This window comes from Tympanuchus pallidicinctus, unplaced genomic scaffold (assembly GCF_026119805.1).
Source record: "Tympanuchus pallidicinctus isolate F22 unplaced genomic scaffold, pur_lepc_1.0 scaffold13, whole genome shotgun sequence".
NCBI lineage: Eukaryota > Metazoa > Chordata > Aves > Galliformes > Phasianidae > Tympanuchus > Tympanuchus pallidicinctus.
The window spans coordinates 16,969,312-16,988,510 of NW_026294648.1; the positions used below are offsets into that span (position 1 = coordinate 16,969,312).

At 55.0% G+C, this 19,199-nt stretch overlaps 1 protein-coding gene and 1 long non-coding RNA gene across 2 annotated transcripts; both read left to right on the forward strand.

The window, feature by feature from the left end:
- The first annotated feature begins 77 nt into the window (after window positions 1-77).
- On the forward strand, window positions 78-2,922 carry LOC128075969 (uncharacterized). The gene is made up of 3 exons (XR_008204178.1): window positions 78-521; window positions 1,738-2,021; window positions 2,179-2,922. It is a non-coding gene; the product is annotated as an uncharacterized LOC128075969 (long non-coding RNA).
- Window positions 2,923-4,296: 1,374 nt separating this feature from the next.
- Window positions 4,297-19,013, forward strand: MPP1 (MAGUK p55 scaffold protein 1). Its single transcript, XM_052673169.1, has 12 exons — window positions 4,297-4,522; window positions 8,761-8,904; window positions 9,122-9,200; window positions 10,083-10,168; window positions 10,679-10,747; window positions 13,127-13,323; window positions 13,748-13,854; window positions 14,446-14,526; window positions 14,963-15,043; window positions 15,517-15,719; window positions 15,988-16,062; window positions 17,686-19,013. Exons 1-12 carry the CDS (start codon window positions 4,415-4,417, stop codon window positions 17,860-17,862), a joined length of 1,407 nt encoding a protein of 468 aa, XP_052529129.1. The 5' UTR covers window positions 4,297-4,414; the 3' UTR covers window positions 17,863-19,013.
- The last annotated feature ends 186 nt before the right edge of the window (window positions 19,014-19,199 follow it).

Genomic DNA, 19,199 nt, shown 5'->3' on the forward strand with positions numbered 1-19,199 from the left:
GTTTTTGTGCAGAGGAAGGACTGGAGCAGTGCAAAGTGCTCTGCCTTGTCCCATGTGCTCTGCAGCTGCCTCCAGGGGAACACAGGAAGGTCCTGGCTAGATGGTGCCGGCTGGAAAACTGGTCTCACACCTCTCTTCCCACACTTGTAAGCAGTGAAGCTGACAGCACTGCTCTCTGCACAGCACTGAATCCATTCCTAGAGGCCCCAGAAGGACCTTTGCCTGCTTCTTGTCCTTTCTGCAGCTTTATTTCAGGAGGAGATGCCCACAAAGCCTGCCCAAACCCCAGTAGGACTCAGCTCCTCGCAGCACCACGGGGCAGGTACACAGCGGCAGCGCTCCTCTCCATAGGGCTCTGTGGGCTTCAGCCCCCTTCCCATGCTCACAGCCCTGTGGATATTTCTCCCCCTCCTTATTACATCTCCCATCCCAGCAGTGCTCAGGGACTCTGTGAGTTTTCTGTTGGTGTGAACCTTCTGGAACGATGCTACCTCAGAAAGGTCCAGAGCATTGTGGGGCAGGTAGGTGGTGGCCGTGGCTTTTGGGGTGCCTACCTCTCTGCAGTGGCAGCGTTGCTATCAGTGTGCCAGAGGCTGTGCCCGTCCTTCCCCTGTGCTGTGAGTGCTGGGGGAGGGAAGGGGTCCGGCTGCCCTAAACCAGTGGAGATCAGAAGCTGATGTTTTGATGGAAGCGGTGCTGGAAACCCCACGCATCCTCCTCGTGCATTGCTGTACAAGGAGCCTTTGCTGTGGCCCTGGCTAGTGATTACATTACAGCCCCAGACATGAGGTGTAATTACCCTTTGGCTTAATTGCATTCTGACAGTAATCAAGCACATATGGCAGCAGACACTGCCTGGTGTGAGCGAGCCTGAAGGGAGGAGCTGGGACCATAAGCTCCTCAACAGGGAGCACTCCCACCAGGGGACCTGGTGAAAGGTCTTTCCTTCAGCACAGCAGGGCAGAACCTGCTGCATCAGGCCCTTCTCAAGGAAGCACAGATCTAACCACGGCTATCTCAGTAGGCCAGGCTGGACCTGACCAGCTGAAGCTTAAATGCCCTCCCAAAAGCAGGCTCAGATGCAGTCCTATAGCAGCAGGACTGGCTGCTCTCTGTGATGGGAACATGGTCCCTGGCCCCTCCATTGCATGCTCAGCTCCTGCCTCCAGAAACAAGCAGCTCTGCACAGATGTCTGGTGACGTAGGATTAGATGAGAAGAAATGCTGCCCAGAACAGGGCCTTCTCCGGATCACTTTTCAAAGAGAAAACAGCTGAAGCCTCTGTGGGCAATCCAGCAGCTTTTGCTGGGCAGCCCTCAGGATGTTCTCCAGCCGCCCAGCACACAGTGAGAGAGCTGGGATGGGGCTGCAGGGAGCTGTGTCAGAGTCTGCCAAGCTCTGGCATGCATTACTGGAAGTGTCTCTTGACATTTATCTTGTGAGGAATGGAAACCAGATGCCATTTCCTCCTGGCACGACGCAGCTCTCAGCTGCACTGTAGCTTTCCCCAACCCACAGATGTTTTTGTGCAGAGGAAGGACTGGAGCAGTGCAAAGTGCTCTGCCTTGTCCCATGTGCTCTGCAGCTGCCTCCAGGCCAGCTGAGCAGGGCTTGGGAGAGGGCAGTCTCAGCAGAGCCCTCCAACCTCCTGAGCACATCTGCGGGTGCTGCATGCTATCAGGGCACTTCTCAAGGCCCTCAACCTAGTTTTTTTCTCACAGTGCTCTGATTTTACAGGCGTCCTCCCAGGCAGCCCTGCAGACAAAGACCAAGACCCAGGGCCCAACGGAAAGTCACTGCTCAGCTGTGTGAGGCCATGGTCCTGCGAGCTGTCTTGTTCCTGATCGCCGTGCTGACCGCCTTGTTCTGCCAACACGTCTCCAAGCACAGGATCACCTCCCAGCTGGGTGGGGTGATGCAGAAGATGAGGCTGGCAGGCCACCAGGGGAGATACTTGGATGACACACGGAAGGCCCCTCTTCACGCACACGAGGGGGAAAGCTCCAGCCAGGAGATGCAGCGTAAGTACACTGCAGTGCTTTGTGCAACACCTCTGCACAGCAACACGGGGGAAGAAGGCCCTGACCCTGCTTCAAAATACGCTCAGATCCAGGGAAAATGCACTGATATTGCTCTGTTTCTCTGCTCTCTGCCTCACAAAGATACGTCTCTTCTCAGGCGTCCGTCGGTCCTGGCTGGAGGATTACCTGGGTGACGTGTGGTCTCACTTTGCTGAGAACTTCCCCATTGCCGTCCTGTACATCTTCCCCATCACCGTGCTGATCCTGCTCCTCCTCTGCTGCCTCACGTATGTGTGTGCATTGCACACCCCCCGGTGCTCCTGTTCTCAAGAGCTGTGTTTGCTGGGTTGCAGCTCTGCAATGCCTGTCCCAGCACAAGGCAGCAGGGAGGAGGTGCTCCTTGGGCTCCTCGTTGTTTTTTAGGGTAAGTATGGAGTGAGGTGACCTGGAGAAGCAGCGTGGCTACACTGAAAGAAATTCTGGTGCTTTGATGGAGCACAGCTCATCAAAGCCTCCAAAAGAAGCTCAAAGGAGCCTCCAAAACTCCAGGAACCCCAAAGCGGTGCGGAAGGGCCAGGAGCAGAACCACCTTTCTCTTCCTTTCAGATGATTTTAAAGATTCTCCCAGACTGAATTTCCCACTCCCACATAAAGTTCAGACTTCGCCTGAGGCTCTGCTCTCTGACTTATAGCCAGAACACAAGAGGTTCACTGGGGTTCATAGAATCATTAAGGTTGGAAAAGACCTCTCAGATCCCCGAGTCCAACCCCAACCCATCTCACCATGCTCATAACCATGACCCTGAGTGCCACATGCCCACTGTTCTGGAGCACCTCCTAAGATGATGACCCCACGGCTCCCTGGGCAGCTGAGCCAATGCAGCACCGCTCTTTCAGAGAAGCTTTCCCTAATATCCGACCTGAACCTCGCCTGGTGCATCTTGAGGCCATCACCTCTCATCCTATCACTGTTAACTGGGAGAAGAGGCCAACCCTCACCTCACTACAACCTCATCTCAGGGAGTTGGAGAGAGCAAAGCATAGAATCATAGAATTGCTTGGAAAAGACCTTAAAGATCATCAGTTCCAAACTCAACCCAATCATACTACGCTAACTCTAACAACCCACTGCTAAATAACATCCCTGAGCACCACATCCAGACGGTTTGAATTCAGAAGATCCAGGTTAATGTCCTGTTGGCCTTAGCATGTGTCAGAAACTGGGAGTTTAACTCTTATTTAAGGCTCTGAAGGCCTTTGGTTTGGGCAGCAGTTTAATCCAAAGTTTCTAGGTTATGGTGAGGGGTGGTAGGGAGGTTGGTGGTGCAGCTAGGATGGCCGTGTGATGCTTTGTTAGGGGGTCATAATTTTATCACAGAATCACAGAATTGTAGGGGCTGGAGGGGATCTCTAGAGATCATCGAATCCAACCCACTGCAAAGCAAGCTTCCTACAGCAGGCTGCACAGGTAGGCATCCAGCTGGGTCTTGAATATCTCCAGGGAAGGAGAATCCACAACCTCCCTGAGCAGCCTGTTCCAGTGCTCCGTCACCTTTACCATGAAGAAATTCCTTTGCATATTGGTGCATATCTTCCTATGCTCAGGTTTACGGCCATTTCCCCTTGTCCTGTCCCCACGGACTGCTGACAAGAGGTTGGCCATGTCTCTTTGACTCCCACACTTAAGATATTTATAAACATTAATAAGATCCCCTCTCAGTCTTCTGTTCTCAAGGCTGAACAGAGCCAGTTCCCTCAGCCTTTCCTCATGGGGGAGATGCTCCAGGCCCTGTATCACCTTTGTGGCCTTCTGCTGGACTCTCTCCAGGACATCCCCGTCTTTTTTGTACCTGGGAACCCAGAACTGGATGCAGTACTGCAGCTGAGACCCGACCAGGGCAGAGCAGAGGGGGAGGATCACCTCCCTTCACCTGCTGGCCGCGCTCCTTTTAATGCACCCCAGGAACCCACTGCCCTTCTTGGCACACAAACCACATTTTAAGTATGCGTTCAGGGGAGCCGGGGGAAAGTGTAATAACTGAGCAGCACGAGAGGCAAAGGCAGAACAGCCACAGAGGAACAGCACTGTACGGACTGCGGCTGTCGGGTCACCTCCTGCTTGGATGACGAATCATTTGAGGCACAACCCACGGCCCTCGCGCCCCCCGAGCCCCCACGCACGCCGCCCCAGCGCCGATAGGGGCTCCTCAACGCCCAGCCCCGAGGCTCCGCCCGGCGCTGCGCCGCCAGCCCGTCCTCGTCCCGCCCCGCGCCGGGCGGAGCGTGCGGCAAACGCGGCGCTGCTGGAGCCGGCTTGGTACGGCGGGGCCGGGCCGCTCTGCTGGAGCCAACGGAACCGGCTGCGGCTGCTGGCGGCGCGCCGGGCCGGGGGGATGACGCTCAAATCGAGCCGCGGCGGCGGAGGGGGAAGCGGCAGCATGAGGACGGCGCTGTCCGACCTCTACCTGGAGCACCTGCTGCAGAACCGGGCCAAGCCCGAGGTGAGCACCGAGCGCCCGCGGACCCCGCCGGAGCCCCGAGACCCCCGGCCTTGTCCGGGAGCCGGCTTAGCGGGGCTGGGGGCGGGGAGGGAGCGCAGCGTCCTGTGTGCTTGTTTTGCTGCGAAGTTGCGGCTGGTCTGAGCTGGAAACGGGAGCGGGAGGGGATCCGGGGCTGCAGCGCAAACAGCGCGGGGTCGTTCCTTGCTGCTGTCATTTGGGATGAAGGGAGAAGAGCAGAGCGGCAGCCCGTGGCTGAGCCGTGCTGTCCGCATAGGGACGGGGTTTCTGTGCTGCCCCGGAAAGCAGACGGGAGATTTCCACCAAGCTGCTTTTGGCCCATCCAGGGCTTCCAAAGGAGGTTTGTCTGGTCTGGCCCGTGCTGGTGGTTTGTTTGTGTGCTTTTTATGGCTCAGCGCTGGCAGAGCGCTGCAAAAAATAAGTAGAAGATGCATTTGGAGCAAGTGCTGCTGAGAGGGGCTCTCCATCCATCCCTGGAGCAGGGATAAATCAATCCCCCACGCAGTGCAGCACGGAGAACATAGGAGCTGGCCTGCAGCTGCCCACTGCCACGATGCATTTGTTCCAGCAGGGATAAAGAGGAAGGTGACCAGCTGGGAGCTGTTAGGAGGTGCTCCATAGGGCTTGTGCCCAGCTGGGTTGTGTATCTGGTTGTGTGCTCATTCCTGCAGCATGCAGGGTGGCAGGGACGTGGCAGCGGTTCTCAGGGCTCTGGGTCAGGCTGGCTGCCTCCCAGCTCAAATCACAGAGAGGTTCCAATTCCTGCTGCTCCTGATGCAGCAGGGATCCCAAACCCATGTGAGTGGAGGCAGTCGTGGCTTGAAAGCAAGCAAAAGTGCAGGAGGCTGCAGCCCTCTTCCCTTCAGCCCCTCCATGTGCCTGCCTGGCTTTTCTTTATCTATTAATGGCAAATAAAGATTTGCCAGGGAGATGTGGGTTTTGCTCCCAGTGGTGCTGCTGGCTTGCAGGGTGACCTTGGGCATGCCACCTAATCTGCTGTGATACAGTTCTCCAGCTGTAAAATGGGCAGCGGGTCTGTTGTTTGGGAGGAGGGTCTTTCTCAGAGCTGGGGGTGTGGAGGGGGACAGCGTGTGACCCCATGGCAGCATCACATGGCATCAAACCAGTGCCATTTCCAGCTGTGGTCCCTCTTCTGAAATGACTGTGGGTGAAAATAGTGGTTGGGAGCTGAGCAAAACTCCTCCTGGGTTTGACCAAAATAAATGATGGGGGTGTAGGACTGGCTTTGGCTCTTTAATCGTGAATGCGGTTTGTGCTGTTCCAGGCTGTGTGGCTGCAGGGAAAATGCCACTTGGAAGGCAGGGAATGGAGTGCTGCTGCTCCTCAAAGCCCCATCCATTTTACTGGCTGTCCCTCGGAGGTGGCAGGTTTCACTAACACGTCTGGAGGGCTGCGTTGGCCTTCCCTGCTGGGAAAGCAGTGCCTCAGCAAAACTGATGGGGCTGCTTGGGAATGTGGCCCTTCTCTATCACAGCACTCAGTGAGCTGCAGTGAGGGCAGCATCTTCTGCCCTCCACAGCCGCTTGTGTTCTTCCTGCTCCTTTGTTTCCCATCCCCTGTGACCTGTTGACATAGCTGTGTCTTTTCCCAGTTTCAGCAGCGTAATTTTGTTTGATTTAAGTGGGTGGGTTTTTTTTTTTCTTCTTAAAATGGACCATTTTACTGGAAGAGGTCTTGAATGAGGTCTGCTCCAGGCTGACCTGAGTGGGCAGCAGCCTCAGACCAGAATGAATTACTACTAAATATCCACATGCCCACCTCTCCCCCCGTTTTGTATTTGCTGGTTTGCTTTTGTTTGTTGCTGTGCTTTTTAGGCACCTCAGTGCATGCATTTGTTGTGCAGTGGTAATGCTCTCAGGCAGGAGGAGAGGCTGCTGGGCCAGCACCAAGCAGAGCAGATCCAGGCAGAGCCACCCCAGGGCAGGGATGTGCCCAAGGCTCGTGTCCTGGCCTCCCCTCCACACCCACAGTGATTATGTCCAGATGAAGGGTGATGGTGCTGAGAGCTGGCATTTTGCTGCTTGCCATAGCTGGGACTGTTCTGCCCTTTTTCATCTCTCTGCTGTTGTGCTTTGAGGGCCCAACCAGCAAAGCCAGCAGCACCTGACCTTTCTCCATGTGCTCTCCACGTGCCCTTCTGAGACCACCTGATACTGAAATCCCCTGGTGAGGACAGCAAGGAGAGCCCAGAGCCAAGCCTCCAAGTGTGCCCTTTGCTCCAGAGTGCTGCTTCCCCAAAGTGCTGCTTCGCTCTCCTGTAAATGAGAGTTAATGTTTGATTTCCAACCTTCTGACCCAAGTCATTCTATGATTCCCCCAGTGGTGTGTAGCCCAGCCCAGCGGCAGGAACAACCCCAGATGGTGACACTGACCCTGCCCAGGATTCTCACCAAGGATTGCTTCCCTCTCACCGCATTCCCTGCTGGCACACGTGGCCTCAAGGGCTGCTGTCCTCCCGTCACCCTTGTGCCTCTTGCAGAAGAGGAAAATGGTGGGCTGTGCCTGCGTGGCTGCGGAGCCAGTGGCTGTGCCTCCCTGCACCTCCGTGCCCTGGCTGAGCCCAGGGCTGCGTGGTGCCGGCGGTGTTGGCTCCTGGCAGCGTGCACAGATGCTTCCCGTGGAGCAGTGACTAAGTAGCAGGGGTTGGCCTGTATCCAGCACGGCTGCAAAGCCTCCAGAGGTCACGGGCTGAGCTGGCCAGGAGTGTGACGGCTGCCGGGAGGGTTCATGGGAGGCAACGTGGGCAGACAGGTTGTGTGCACTGAGTGTGAGCCGTGCATCTCCCACCTCCTGTAGCCCTCTGCTCAGTGCTGGGACTGTCACGTGCCACCCTGACCCCACCTGTGAGCTGGGCATTTCCCCTTCCTTTCTCAGCAGCCACTTAGTGTGGTCACTTTGGGGATGAATGGGCTGTGCCCAGGGTCCCTGGAGGTCCCTTCTGGGACAGAGGTGCCATGGAGTGACCAGGGGCTGTCTGTGGTGACAAGGCTTGCTCTCCAGGGCAACCAGGGTGACATTGGTGCTGTGTCAGCGTTGAGGGCTGGGTATTTTCTCCAGCTCTCAGCAAAATGCAAAGGTCAGGGCCAGGAGGCTCAGCAGGGACGGGAACTCCCAGCTGTGGAGCAGACTCTGCCATGTCTTGGGTCAGCAGGCTTTGCTGAGCCCAGGGTTTGAGTCTGGGGACTGTGTGGTGTAATGCTTTTCCAAGGCACGAAGGAGATAAGTGTGATTTGTGCTGACTCAGATCACCTCAGAGGCACTTTGGCCTCAAGCAGGGCTGGAGGAGTTTGTTCACTTCCTCCTCCTCTTCCTCACACCCACTCTCCAAGAGCAGAGAGCTGAGGGCACCAGCACTACTGGATGCTGCCTGCTAGCAGCTCACCTCACTGGAGCTGGCAAGATGTGAGCTCTTTTGCCCTGTGAGCCACTGGCACTCCTCTGGGCCATGATTCAGCCTCCTCCTCCTCCATGGTTAAGCCATAGGCAGCCAGAGATAGTGTGCAATGTTGCCTTTTTGCCCTGGGGAGGAGGCTGTTGGGCTCTGTCAGAAGTAGCTTAGAAGTATGAAGGTATATCACACATCCTCACTGGTGCTGCACAGCACACGCAGCTCCCTCTTTGCTTGTGCCTTTCTGCCATTGCCTGTCCTGGTACAGCCACAGGCCCTGTCACCCCTGGCCCGTGGGGACGTGGCTCAGCACCGTGCTGGTTGCACATTGAACTTAGATGAGGAAAAGCAGAGTTTGCAAACCGAGTGAGAACAGAGCCTGATCCCAGCGCTGTCGCTGTTCCTTGGGGATGAGTCCCTTACTGCTCTGTTGGCTCTGAAGCTGTCCTGGGCTGTGTGCTCTGCAATGAGCTGGAGTTGGGCTGAGTGCTGCTGCGACACACAGCAGTATTTGGGACCTGCTGCTGCAGAAGATGACCGGCTGTGGACTCCTGACTTCTGGTACCTGTAGCTTTCCCAGACTTTTCTTGCCTCCTGTATTTCCCAAGCTGGAGAACTACTGATCAAGCCCACATACACATCTTCAAGGGTGAAGCTTTTGTGCTCTCTGTCTGTCCTTGCTCTCGCTGTCCTCTCCTCCAGCACATGGGTCTCTATTCTCCCTGCTGTGCCCGGAATGCTAACATTGCCAAGTGGCTCAGCCCCACACAGGTGGAGTTCCTAAACCCCACTCTCTGTTTTGCCCTGACAGGCCATCACTCAGGCCCCGAATGCTATGACTGAGGACATTTACACCAATGGCTCTGCCACCCTGGGCAGCCCTTCCCACAGCAACGGCCGTGAGGTGCGGAAGATCCGCCTGGTTCAGTTTGAGAAGGTGACAGAGGAGCCCATGGTGAGAGCTGGCAAGATCCCCAGGGCTGGTGGCACCGAGGGGGGCGGAGGGCAGGTGGAGCTGCACCAATGGGTTGGCCTTGGGGGAGGCAGGAGATCGCTGGAGAATCGGCCATGGGAAGAGGGTGCTGGATGCTGCCTGGGATCTGGAGTGAGCCCTCGTCAGTGGGTGATGCCCTGTGCCAAGAGGAGCAGTCATGGATTTTCCTGTCTTCCAGGGAATCACGCTGAAGCTCAATGATAAGCAGAGCTGTATGGTGGCCAGGATCTTCCACGGGGGCATGATACACAGACAAGGTAACAAGCCAGCTTTTCCCTGTGACATGGGCGTCTGTGTCCTTTCCTCCACCAGGAATACGTCAGGAACTTGGGACTCATCTCTCTGCATGGCTGGCATGTTAATGCGCTGGAGGCTTTAGAGAGAAATGAAGGGTTGGGGGCAGGGCTCTCCCAGAAAGGAACCTGAGACCCATCTGTCCCCATCCCGTGATGGGGTGACTGTAACTGGAGAAGGATCATGCCCCAGAGACTGTGGGGGAAACTCTTCCCGTTCCTAAAGTGCACAGATGGGACAGGCTCACTGTGGATTGGCTCTGCAAACCAAAGGGCCAAAAGAAATTAATAGGTGCCGTTTTGTGATTTTGGTTCTTGCCAAAGGAGCATGGAATGAGATGTTCTGTGCTTATCTGAAGAGGCCCATTTTCCAGCTTTGGGTCCAAATGGGAAGTCTGAGCTTATCCCTGCCAAAATAACCTAGGAGCCGTTCCAGTAATGCTGCTGGAGCCTGATTTATAGCATTCTATCTGAGCTGCAATCTGGCTTGATATATAAACTGAAAACACACAAAGTCAAGAATGTCTTGTGTTCAAGGGCCCTGAAAGGAGACTGTCGTTTGGCTTCAGGTGAACCTTGGGGTTGGGTTTGAATAACTGTGGAACAGGTGATTTGACCAGTATAGATAACCTGATGACCTTTGGAGTGGATGAAGTGTGTGTGTGTGGGGTGGTGTGTGCAGAATTAATTCCCCTTGTGCCTCAGTGGTAGGTGATGTGTGCAGCTCCACAAGCGCTGCTCAAGCTAGCATCATGGTTACAGCTTGGGTTACAGCTTGCTCTGGGTGTCAGGAGTGAGTGGCTTTTGTCCAGTCCTTCATTTTCATGTTTCTCCCATTGCTGGCAGGCTCCCTTCATGTGGGTGATGAGATCATAGAAATCAATGGGCAGAGTGTGAGCAACCACTCAGTTGACCAGCTGCAGAAGATGCTGGTAGGTATTTGTGTTTGGCAGGGCTGTTCCCAAGGAATGACTCCTTTACCTGCAGACATGCATGTTGGCTGAGCATTAATTCCCACCTATACATCAGAGCCAAACTCATCGCTGCTTGTAGCAGGAGCTGGGGCTGCCATCCTGGGGTGCTGTACTATGGCCAAGTGCTCAGCCCCTCCACACAGCATCTTGTCTTTCCCTCCTGAGAAGGACAGTTGACCCTGGAGGCCCCACCTTGTCTCCAGATGTGCTCATCCTCATAGAACATGCAGGATTTGTGAAGAAGGAGCAAGGGTCCAGCACAGAAGGAAAGCTTGAGGGAAACATTTCCATCTTGCTGCTCAAATGGGCCTGTCCTGTCAAGCTCCTTGCTGGGGCTGCTGGGCTGGAGATGGTTCATTCTGGTGACGCTTGGCACAGTGCCTTGCTCTGTGCACAGGCTGCTGCTGTTGGGCTGCATTCAGGTCTACATCCTCCAACTCTTCTTTCTCCCCTTCCTTTGTTCACTAGAAAGAAACCCAGGGGATGGTCTCAATAAAAGTCATTCCCAACCAGCAAAGCCGCCTCCCTGCTCTCCAGGTAAGTGCAGTTTCCAGACCCGTGGCTGTGGGGTTGGGTGGGACCAGAGCAAACCATGGGGATTGGTGCTGGTCTGGCTGTCCTGTTCCCTTCCCTGAGCTACTGAAGGAGAAAGGGACCTGGCCTGTGCAGATGAGCAGATGTGTTAACCAGATGTGTGTGTAGAAGCATGCGCCAGAAGTACCTGTGTGCAGTCTTTGGGAATGCAAAAGCAGCTGTGTGTGTGTGCATCGGGGAGCACGAGAGCCTCCTGTCCCCTGTGAGCACTGCCATGATGGCCTTGCAGCTGCTTTCTTTGGGGGGTTGGACTTGATGATCTCTGGAGGTTCCTTCCAACCCCTATGATTCTGTGATTCTGTCGTTCCCTGCTGCAGGGTGATGGCAGAGCCTCCAGGTGCAGCACAGTGCCTATGCTGCCACTGATGCTTAATGCCTCAGCTGCAGGCCGAGTGATGTAGTTCTGGCTGCTGCCAGCATGTCGGTAGGAACCGTTAGCAGTGAGCAAGTGGGAGGAAGGAAGTGGTGGGGGAGAGGAAGAGAGCTGCTGCTGCCACTGCCCAGGAAGGGGTGACACACTGCGGCAGGGGGTGACATGTTCTGGTGGGTGCACTCGGCTGGTTTTGTCTTTGGAGCTCTGATTTGGCTGAAGTGCTCGGGTTGACAGGAAGGGCTGGGATGCCCAGGATGTCAGGTATACTGACCTGCTCCAGGTGCAGGAGCAGAGCCCAGCACGGCCCCTCCATTGAGGGCAGGCAGGAGTGGGAGAGGAGGTCACTGGAGAGGTGGGGGTGCCCCCAGCACGTCGATGGTGCATGGATATGCTCAGGGAGCCCGTGCCCTCCTCCCTCCATCCACAGTAGTTCCTTACCCAGAGGAGCTGAAGTCTCTGGTTGTGGTAGCAAGTAAAAACTGCCTTCGTTCCCTCTTAGCCTTTGCTGTCCTTGTTCCAGCTCAGCCAACCTTGCACTTGTTTGTGTATTAAGTGCTGGCCCTATCTGCCCTCCCTGTTGGCCAGGCCAGCTCAGCACCTGGGGAAAAGTTACCTCTGAGTAAAAGAACGTGGCTGCTGGCTCACCTGTGGCTGCTCTGGGTTCAGAGAAGGACATGGGGACAAACTCTTGCCCAGCAACAACTGCTGTACTCCCTTTCATTGCATCCAGGCTCCAGAACTACAGTCACATGCTGCCTGGGTCTCTGCTTGTTGCAATCCTCTGCTGGGAGCAGTGTAACTCCTGGTTTTGTTTCACCTCCTCTGTCCCCACACTTATCTTAATTTCACAGTGTGACAGGTAGGATGGAGCAGATTCCAGCACCACGCTGCCCTGGGCAAAAGCAGCACCCAAGCCAGCCCCAGCTGGCCCTGCAGCTTGGTAGCTGGCCACTTTGAGGCCAGCCACAGACCTCTTGGGGCAATTTGGTTTGGGAGGATCCTAATAAGAAGCACCGCGTCCTCAGGTCTCTTAGGGTCACCTCCAACTGCAGGCTTTCAACTATAAACACTCACTCCTCATGCTGGATCCCGCTTGGTATTTAAACTTCCAGCCCCAGAAATGGGACTGGCAGATGTTTGGCAAATAGTCTGCACTGGGATCTGACCCAAGGTGATGTCTGTAGGTAACTCTTGTTGATGGGGTCTTCCCAAATGAGGAGTGACCTGGCTATTTCTAGCCTGGGGCACCAGGGCTGAAGGAGAGGGCTCCAGGCAGAGGGCTCCAGGGCAGAGCTTGCTGTGTGTTCCTCATGGGTTTGTGTTGATGACCATCTTCCTGGCACTGGAGAGTGCTTGCAAAACAAGCGTCAGTCTTGAACAGGTGGCTGGATGGATGGATCCTGGAAGGACATTCCATTTTTGTTGTTTTCCTTGAGAGGTCTCAATGCACAGTGTGATCCACGTGCTCTGCTTTTCTGGCAGCAAAAGAGACCCACGTTCGTGTTGTGTTGGTCCTGTGTGTCTGGCAGGTCACAGCAGCACTGCTGGAAGGACATACTGTGGGGAAATTGTTTTGATATGGCCCAAGGACAGCATGGTCTGTCCTACCCAGGGAGGACCTGAGTACAGATGCGTGCTGTACCTTCCTCCCAAGGAGAGGTGATACTGAAAAGCCAGGACAGTCTCAGGCAGGGATAGATGTGACACTGCTCTGGGCTAGCAGAAGGCCCCATGCCATGCAGGGCTGCCATGCTTGCTCCTGGCTGCTCACTACAGAGCCCAGAGCTGCCAAGGGGCTACATAGACACTGCACTGACTGACTGTGGAGCACATAGTCCTGCAAAGAGTTCTTTCATCAGCTCCCATTGCTCAGCTGGTGCTGGGAGATGCAGTACGGGGGCCAGGAGCTGGATACAGCCATACTGACTCCATCCCTTTCTCTCTTTCAGATGTTCATGAGGGCACAGTTTGATTATGACCCCAAAAAAGACAACCTGATCCCCTGCAAGGAAGCAGGGCTGAAGTTCCAGACAGGTGACGTGATTCAGATCATCAACAAGGATGACAGCAACTGGTGGCAGGGCCGTGTGGAAGGCTCCGGTACTGAGTCAGCAGGACTCATCCCTTCCCCTGAACTGCAGGAATGGTAAGTCCCTTCACAGGAAATCCCAGTCTGGGCACGAGGTGGCTGTGGGGCTATGTGCCACGTCCCCATCTTGTGGCTTTGGTGCGTGGAGGTCCTGTGTCATGCATGGCAAGCATCGGGAGCGTTCTGACAAGATCTGAGCTGTCTCACCATGGCTCATCATGACCCATCACATCTCACCGTGACCCATCACAGCCCCACATAAGGGTGCGTTCACTGGGTTTGGCTGGAAGAGTTGGATTTGGGGCTCAGTGACCGTATTGGGTAGTACCAGTGCCACTGCTGGGAAAGGAGGCGCACCTCACCTCATTTGCTCCAGGATGAGTCTTTGCTTGCCCCAGCAGTCACCCCACTGCATGTCTGAGGGATGATCCTGCTGCTCCCCAGGGCCCCCAAACGCAGTGGTGTTATTCTGTCTTGGCAGGCGTGTGGCAAGTGTCACCCAATCCAGTCAGAGCGAAGCCCAGAGCTGCAGCCCTTTCGGGAAGAAAAAGAAATACAAAGATAAATACCTGGCCAAGCACAGCTCAAGTAAGTGCAAGCAGGGTGCTGGGCCCCCAAACCCTGCAGGCTGCCAAACGGGGGGCAGGCAGTGGCCCTGCACGGCCAGCAGTGTCACTGTGGGGGCACGTGCCTGTCATCTGCTTGTTTAAACCCCGTGCTAAGCAGTGCTTGTCCTGCTCCAGGCCAGCAAAGGCAGCGGCCTGAGGACGTGCTGGCTCCTAGCCCAACCTGCAGCTCTGACCGGTGGCAAACAAGGCCATAAATCAGCTAGATAAATAAAGCTTTCCCAGCAACAAGCTCTCTGCAACTTCCCACTGCCTCCTCGCCCGGCTCCTGGGTCCTACTGTCCTAAATAGAAATAGAGTGAGAAAACATCTAACTTCTTTAGAGGCTGCTGTTCCAGCCTCCCAGCACCACGCATGTGCCGTGTACTGGTTGCTGCTGGGGCTGGTGCTCTTTCCCAGGCCAGCCAAGCAGGAGATGCTCACAGCCCATCTTGTTTGCTCCCTAGATTTTGCCAAAGGATCTGACTTTGCTCCAGCATGTACAGCCCTCAAGAGTACGGTCTCAACAGTAGCTGAGACAGCTCTAATTACTCTTATTTCTCCTTCACTGCAGTTTTTGACCAGCTGGATGTAGTTTCGTATGAGGAGGTGGTGAGGCTGCCTGCCTTCAAGAGAAAGACACTGGTGCTCATAGGTGGGTCCTGCTCCTGTCCTTGCATGTGGTGGGGGCTGTGGGGAACCAGGGCTGGGGTGGTGCTGCCCTTCAAAAGCTGGTAAGCACTGGGGAGCATTTCTTCTACCTGCAGTGGTTGCCAGGCAAGGAAATATCTGCCACGTGGTATTGTGCATGTGGTCTGGCACCTGCACTCCAGTGCTGAGGAGTTATTTCAGGAGAGTTTCTGGCTCCTAAATGTCTTTATGGTCTGTGCAGCTGCACCAAAGTCAGCACTTCCATGCTGAGGGTGTAGCTGCTGATGGAGCTCCTGGTCTAAGCAGTCCAGCCTGCAGGCACTGTGAGAGCACCTAGGGCAGGGAGACCCCTTCTCCAGGGCTGGAGAACAGCACAGAGGTTTGCACCTTCTCTCAGGCACTCCTCAGCCCAGCTCATGTCCATCCCTCTTTCCCTGTAGGGGCCAGCGGAGTGGGTCGCAGCCACATCAAGAATGCTCTGCTCAGCAACAACCCTGAGAAGTTCATGTACCCCCCACCATGTAAGTAACACAACCAGGTGAGGGCATGCAGCACTACCCCAGCACATTTCCTCACCTCCTCCTCAAGCCACCAGGTGGGATGGGAGGTGGGGAGATGTTCTTCCAGCACCATGAAACCTTGATGTCACAGGGCACCAGACAAGGCCCTGCAGGGTCTCCCTGCCTCCTGCCCCATGGGCAGAACTTACCCAGAGATGGCCGGGCTGCTACTGCCTGCATTGCAGACACCCCATCCCCATCCCACTGCAGCACCTGCTGCTCTCCTCACACTGCCCACATTGCCTACTTGTCCCTTTTAGGATGGAGTTCCAATGGGATTGGTAAGCCTCATTTTGAGGTACATAGGTCTTCTGTGCTCCTCCTTACCCCAGCCCCAAGCTCAGAAAGGGTTCATAAAGGCCCCAGGTTGGCTCCCTGGCCTTCTGGAGGTCAGCACCTGGCTGAGGGCATTGTGCATTTTTCTCCCTCTGCAGACACCACACGCCCCCAGAAGAAGAATGAGGTGGATGGGAAGGACTACTACTTTGTTTCCACTGAGGAGATGACCCGGGACATCTCAGCCAATGAGTTCCTGGAGTTTGGAAGCTACCAGGGAAACATGTTTGGCACCAAGTTTGAAACAGTGCATAAGATCCATCAGCAGGACAAAGTCGCTATTTTAGACATTGAACCCCAGGTAGGAAGCAAGGGAAGTGGTGGGGCAGAACAGGGACTGCTGCAGAGCAGGCAGCCCTTGTGTGTGCTGTGACTGTCCCTGCACCCCTGCCCTTCCCCAGGCTGTACCATTGCCCTTACATTGCCTTACTGCCCCCAGGCTCAGGGGTCCACAACCTTTTCAGCCCACTGTTGCACCACAGATACCAGTGAATCTTGGCTGGGGGAAGTAGGGGCAGCCACCTGCCAGCTTGCCACGTTCTGATAACTGCATTCTGCTCTCCTTCCAGACCTTGAAGATTGTCCGCACGGCAGAACTCTCCCCATTCATAGTCTTCATTGCCCCAACAGACAAGGCAGAGGAGGTGGGTTGGCACAGTGGTGGCTGCAGCTCCCCAGCGTGGGGCAGGGGGTGGCAAGGAGCCCACGGGGGACAGAAGCCTTGTAGCAGCCCAGGGTAGTGAGAATCAGCTTCTTCCTATTCAAATTGGTTTCTGTGGACCAGGAGAGCAGTGTAACTTTATCAGTCCAAACCTAAGAGACAGGACTTGGATATTCCTGCAACCTTAGGCTCTCTCCCATAGGGAGATCCCCAGCAAGCACCATCCCTAGAGGAGCACAATTAGTCCCAAACATACAGCTGGATGCACAGCCCAGCACCAAGGGCTGCCTGTAGCTGCAGCAGTACTGCAGAGCAGGAACACGTACCCTGCCATCAGCTGTGCAAATGGGACACACAAACAGCAGAGCGTTTCATTCTTTAGCTCATTGAGATGCTCACCCCTCCAAAATTAGGATGAAGCAGTACTAATGCTGCATAGTGCTGAGCACAAAGCTGTTGGCTGCATACTTCTGTTTCCCAGAGACAGAGCAGTTCTGCCTCTGCTATGCCACCTCCACCGGGAGAAAAGGGGAGACAGGCAAAGCCCCAGAGCCGTGTTCCTCCTGGATGCACAGCCAGCCAAGGCATTCTCTTCAGGCTGGGCTGGCCCAAGCCAGTAACTGGGGGCTTCATAAAGCTTGTAGTACAGGCAGCAGCTGGCATGGGGAATATGTGTGTAGCATCATGAAAGTAGTTGGAGACACATCAATATGTCAAGTATAGTAAAGCCAGATGGAGCAGGCAGGTTCCAGGTAGAAAAGGCAGTGAGGCAGCCCTCTCCCTTACTCCATGCCCCATCAACAACTGCTGTCTGCAGCCCCAGAACACTGAATCCTGCCGCAGTGGGCAGGGCCAGCTCTGCTGCACACACTATATATAGCGAGCTGCTGCAGCTCAGGTAACTGCTTGCTGGAGGGGACACAGCAGTGCCAAAATGTGACTTAGCAGAGCTCACATGACCCAGGCAAACTGCTTAGTGCTCTCCTTCCTCTACTCTGCTGACAACTGAGCAGCACCCAGCAGCACTGCAGTGAGCACATCTTTCTCCCCCCCCCCAGGTGCAGAAGCTGCAAGCAGTCCAAACTTAATGAGGGAGATGCCTGGAATTGGGTCTGGACCCAACTCCCAGGGTGACCCTGTTAGCTACAGAGGTGTGCAGGAGATGAGATGAGGAGCAGGCAGCTTTGCTGGGCCATGCTGAACACTCCCTACTTTTGGGGCTGTTGTGGTGGAGAGGGATCGTCCTGCAGGGATCCTACCTTCAGCCCAGCCTCTTGCCATGCAGTAGCAATGAGCAGCCTGCTGCAAGGTGGATCCCAGGGAGCTGCCACGAGGTATTTTAAATTAGAATACAAGACCAAACGGCCCTGATCTCACTAGCATGTAACCTGAGGCACCCAGCATTGCATCGAAGTCCAGCAAAAATCCACTTCAACTCCTGTGTTGCCGCATGCCAGCTCTCCTGGCCCGTTAGATGAGATGAGGGTGTTCTGTATTCTGGTACTTGGTAGCTGTTCTGGGGATGGGACAAAGCAAGCCTGTTGGGATGGGCTATGAAATCACCCTCCTCCTCAGCCTTCTGAACACTTTTGCTCTTTTCTTGCAGTCAGAGGCTTTGCAGCAGCTCCGCAAGGATTCAGAGAGCATCCGGAGCAGATATGCACACTACTTCGACCTCTCAATAGTCAACAATGGAGTGGAGGAAAGCCTCAAGCTGCTGGAGGAAGCCTTTGAGCAGGCCTGCAGCTCCCCGCAGTGGGTGCCTGTCTCCTGGGTTTACTGAGGGCATCCAGCCCCCATTGCTTCCTATCAAAGCATCCTGCAGCTGTGGGGAGCAGAGAAACCTCCTCAGCTTCCCCTGACCTACACCCAGCCCAGCACAGCTCCCTTCCTCTGCTGCTCCATGGACACAGTCTCAATTGGCCAACGCTCACAGGGTCTTCAGAATGCCCCTGCCAGGGAATGCAGGACAGAGGCTGCCCAGTGAAATACGGTGCTATAAGTGAGAGGTAGCAGGAGAGCCCAGGGCATCCCGACAGCTCAGAGCACAGCCCCACCTTGCCTGCTGAGGCAAAGCACAACCCTCCTGCAGCACCCAGCCCATCTTATTCTCTGCATCAGCCCTGGGGAAGCAGTACAGCAGCCACCTTCCAGGCAGAGGTCTCCTGCCTCTGCAAGAGCATACATGGCCCTAAACACCTTGAAAGCCTGGCAGGTATCAGCGAGGCTTCCCATAGCACACCAGAGCTCCTCAACCTAAGGGCTTCCTCTCACAAACCAGAAGAAAAGGCAAGCGTGGGTTTGACAGAAGCACAGAGCACGCCATCCCAAGGCATGCTTCCTGCCTGCATTCTGAGGTTCAGGTGGTCTGATTCACCCTGTGCAACTGTAGTTGTAAGAATGCCCTGCATTTAAATTCTCACCGTGCAGCTTGGATTGTTACCAGCTGGCCAGAAAAACTCTGCAGCAGCTGAGCAAGTCCTGTGGACCAAACCTCTGAAGGACAGTTCGATACGTAGAGTAGATCCAGCCACAAGCATCTGTTGCATGCAGTACAAACTGTCTCCTCAGTGATCATCCAGGCATGTTTCCTAGAGTGTAGGCTGTCCCATACACTGTATGCTAATGTAAAAACACAAAGGAGTTCCTTAAGCTGGAATGTAGTGACACACAAGCTCCACCATGACCAGGAAGCATCACCGTGGCCCCTGGGCAGACCATAACCACGTAGGTGCAAGAATGTTATGTGTGTTCAGCAGTCAGTTGGGGGAAGGGGTTTAACAAGTCTCGTGCAAATTGTTTTCTTTTTTTTTTCTTTCTTTTCTTTTTTTTTAAAAGAAGCCAAAAATAAAATCTGTTGATGTGCAATAGGGACCTTTGTTCTGATCCACTGCAGGGAAACGACGAGCAGCAATAAATGTGTGCTGAAACATTGCCACGAGTGGTGTGTTACCTCAGCCTGAGCACAGGTGGACAGCTGCTCCCACCTCCCTGAGCTGGAGGCACCAAGGTAAGGCAGGTAGGACCAGAAAGCTCTCCATGTGCTGCCAGACTTCTCCAGGACAAGTAAAGCAGAAAAGCAGTTAGCTTGCAGGCACATCCCACTGGCTTTTACCCCCA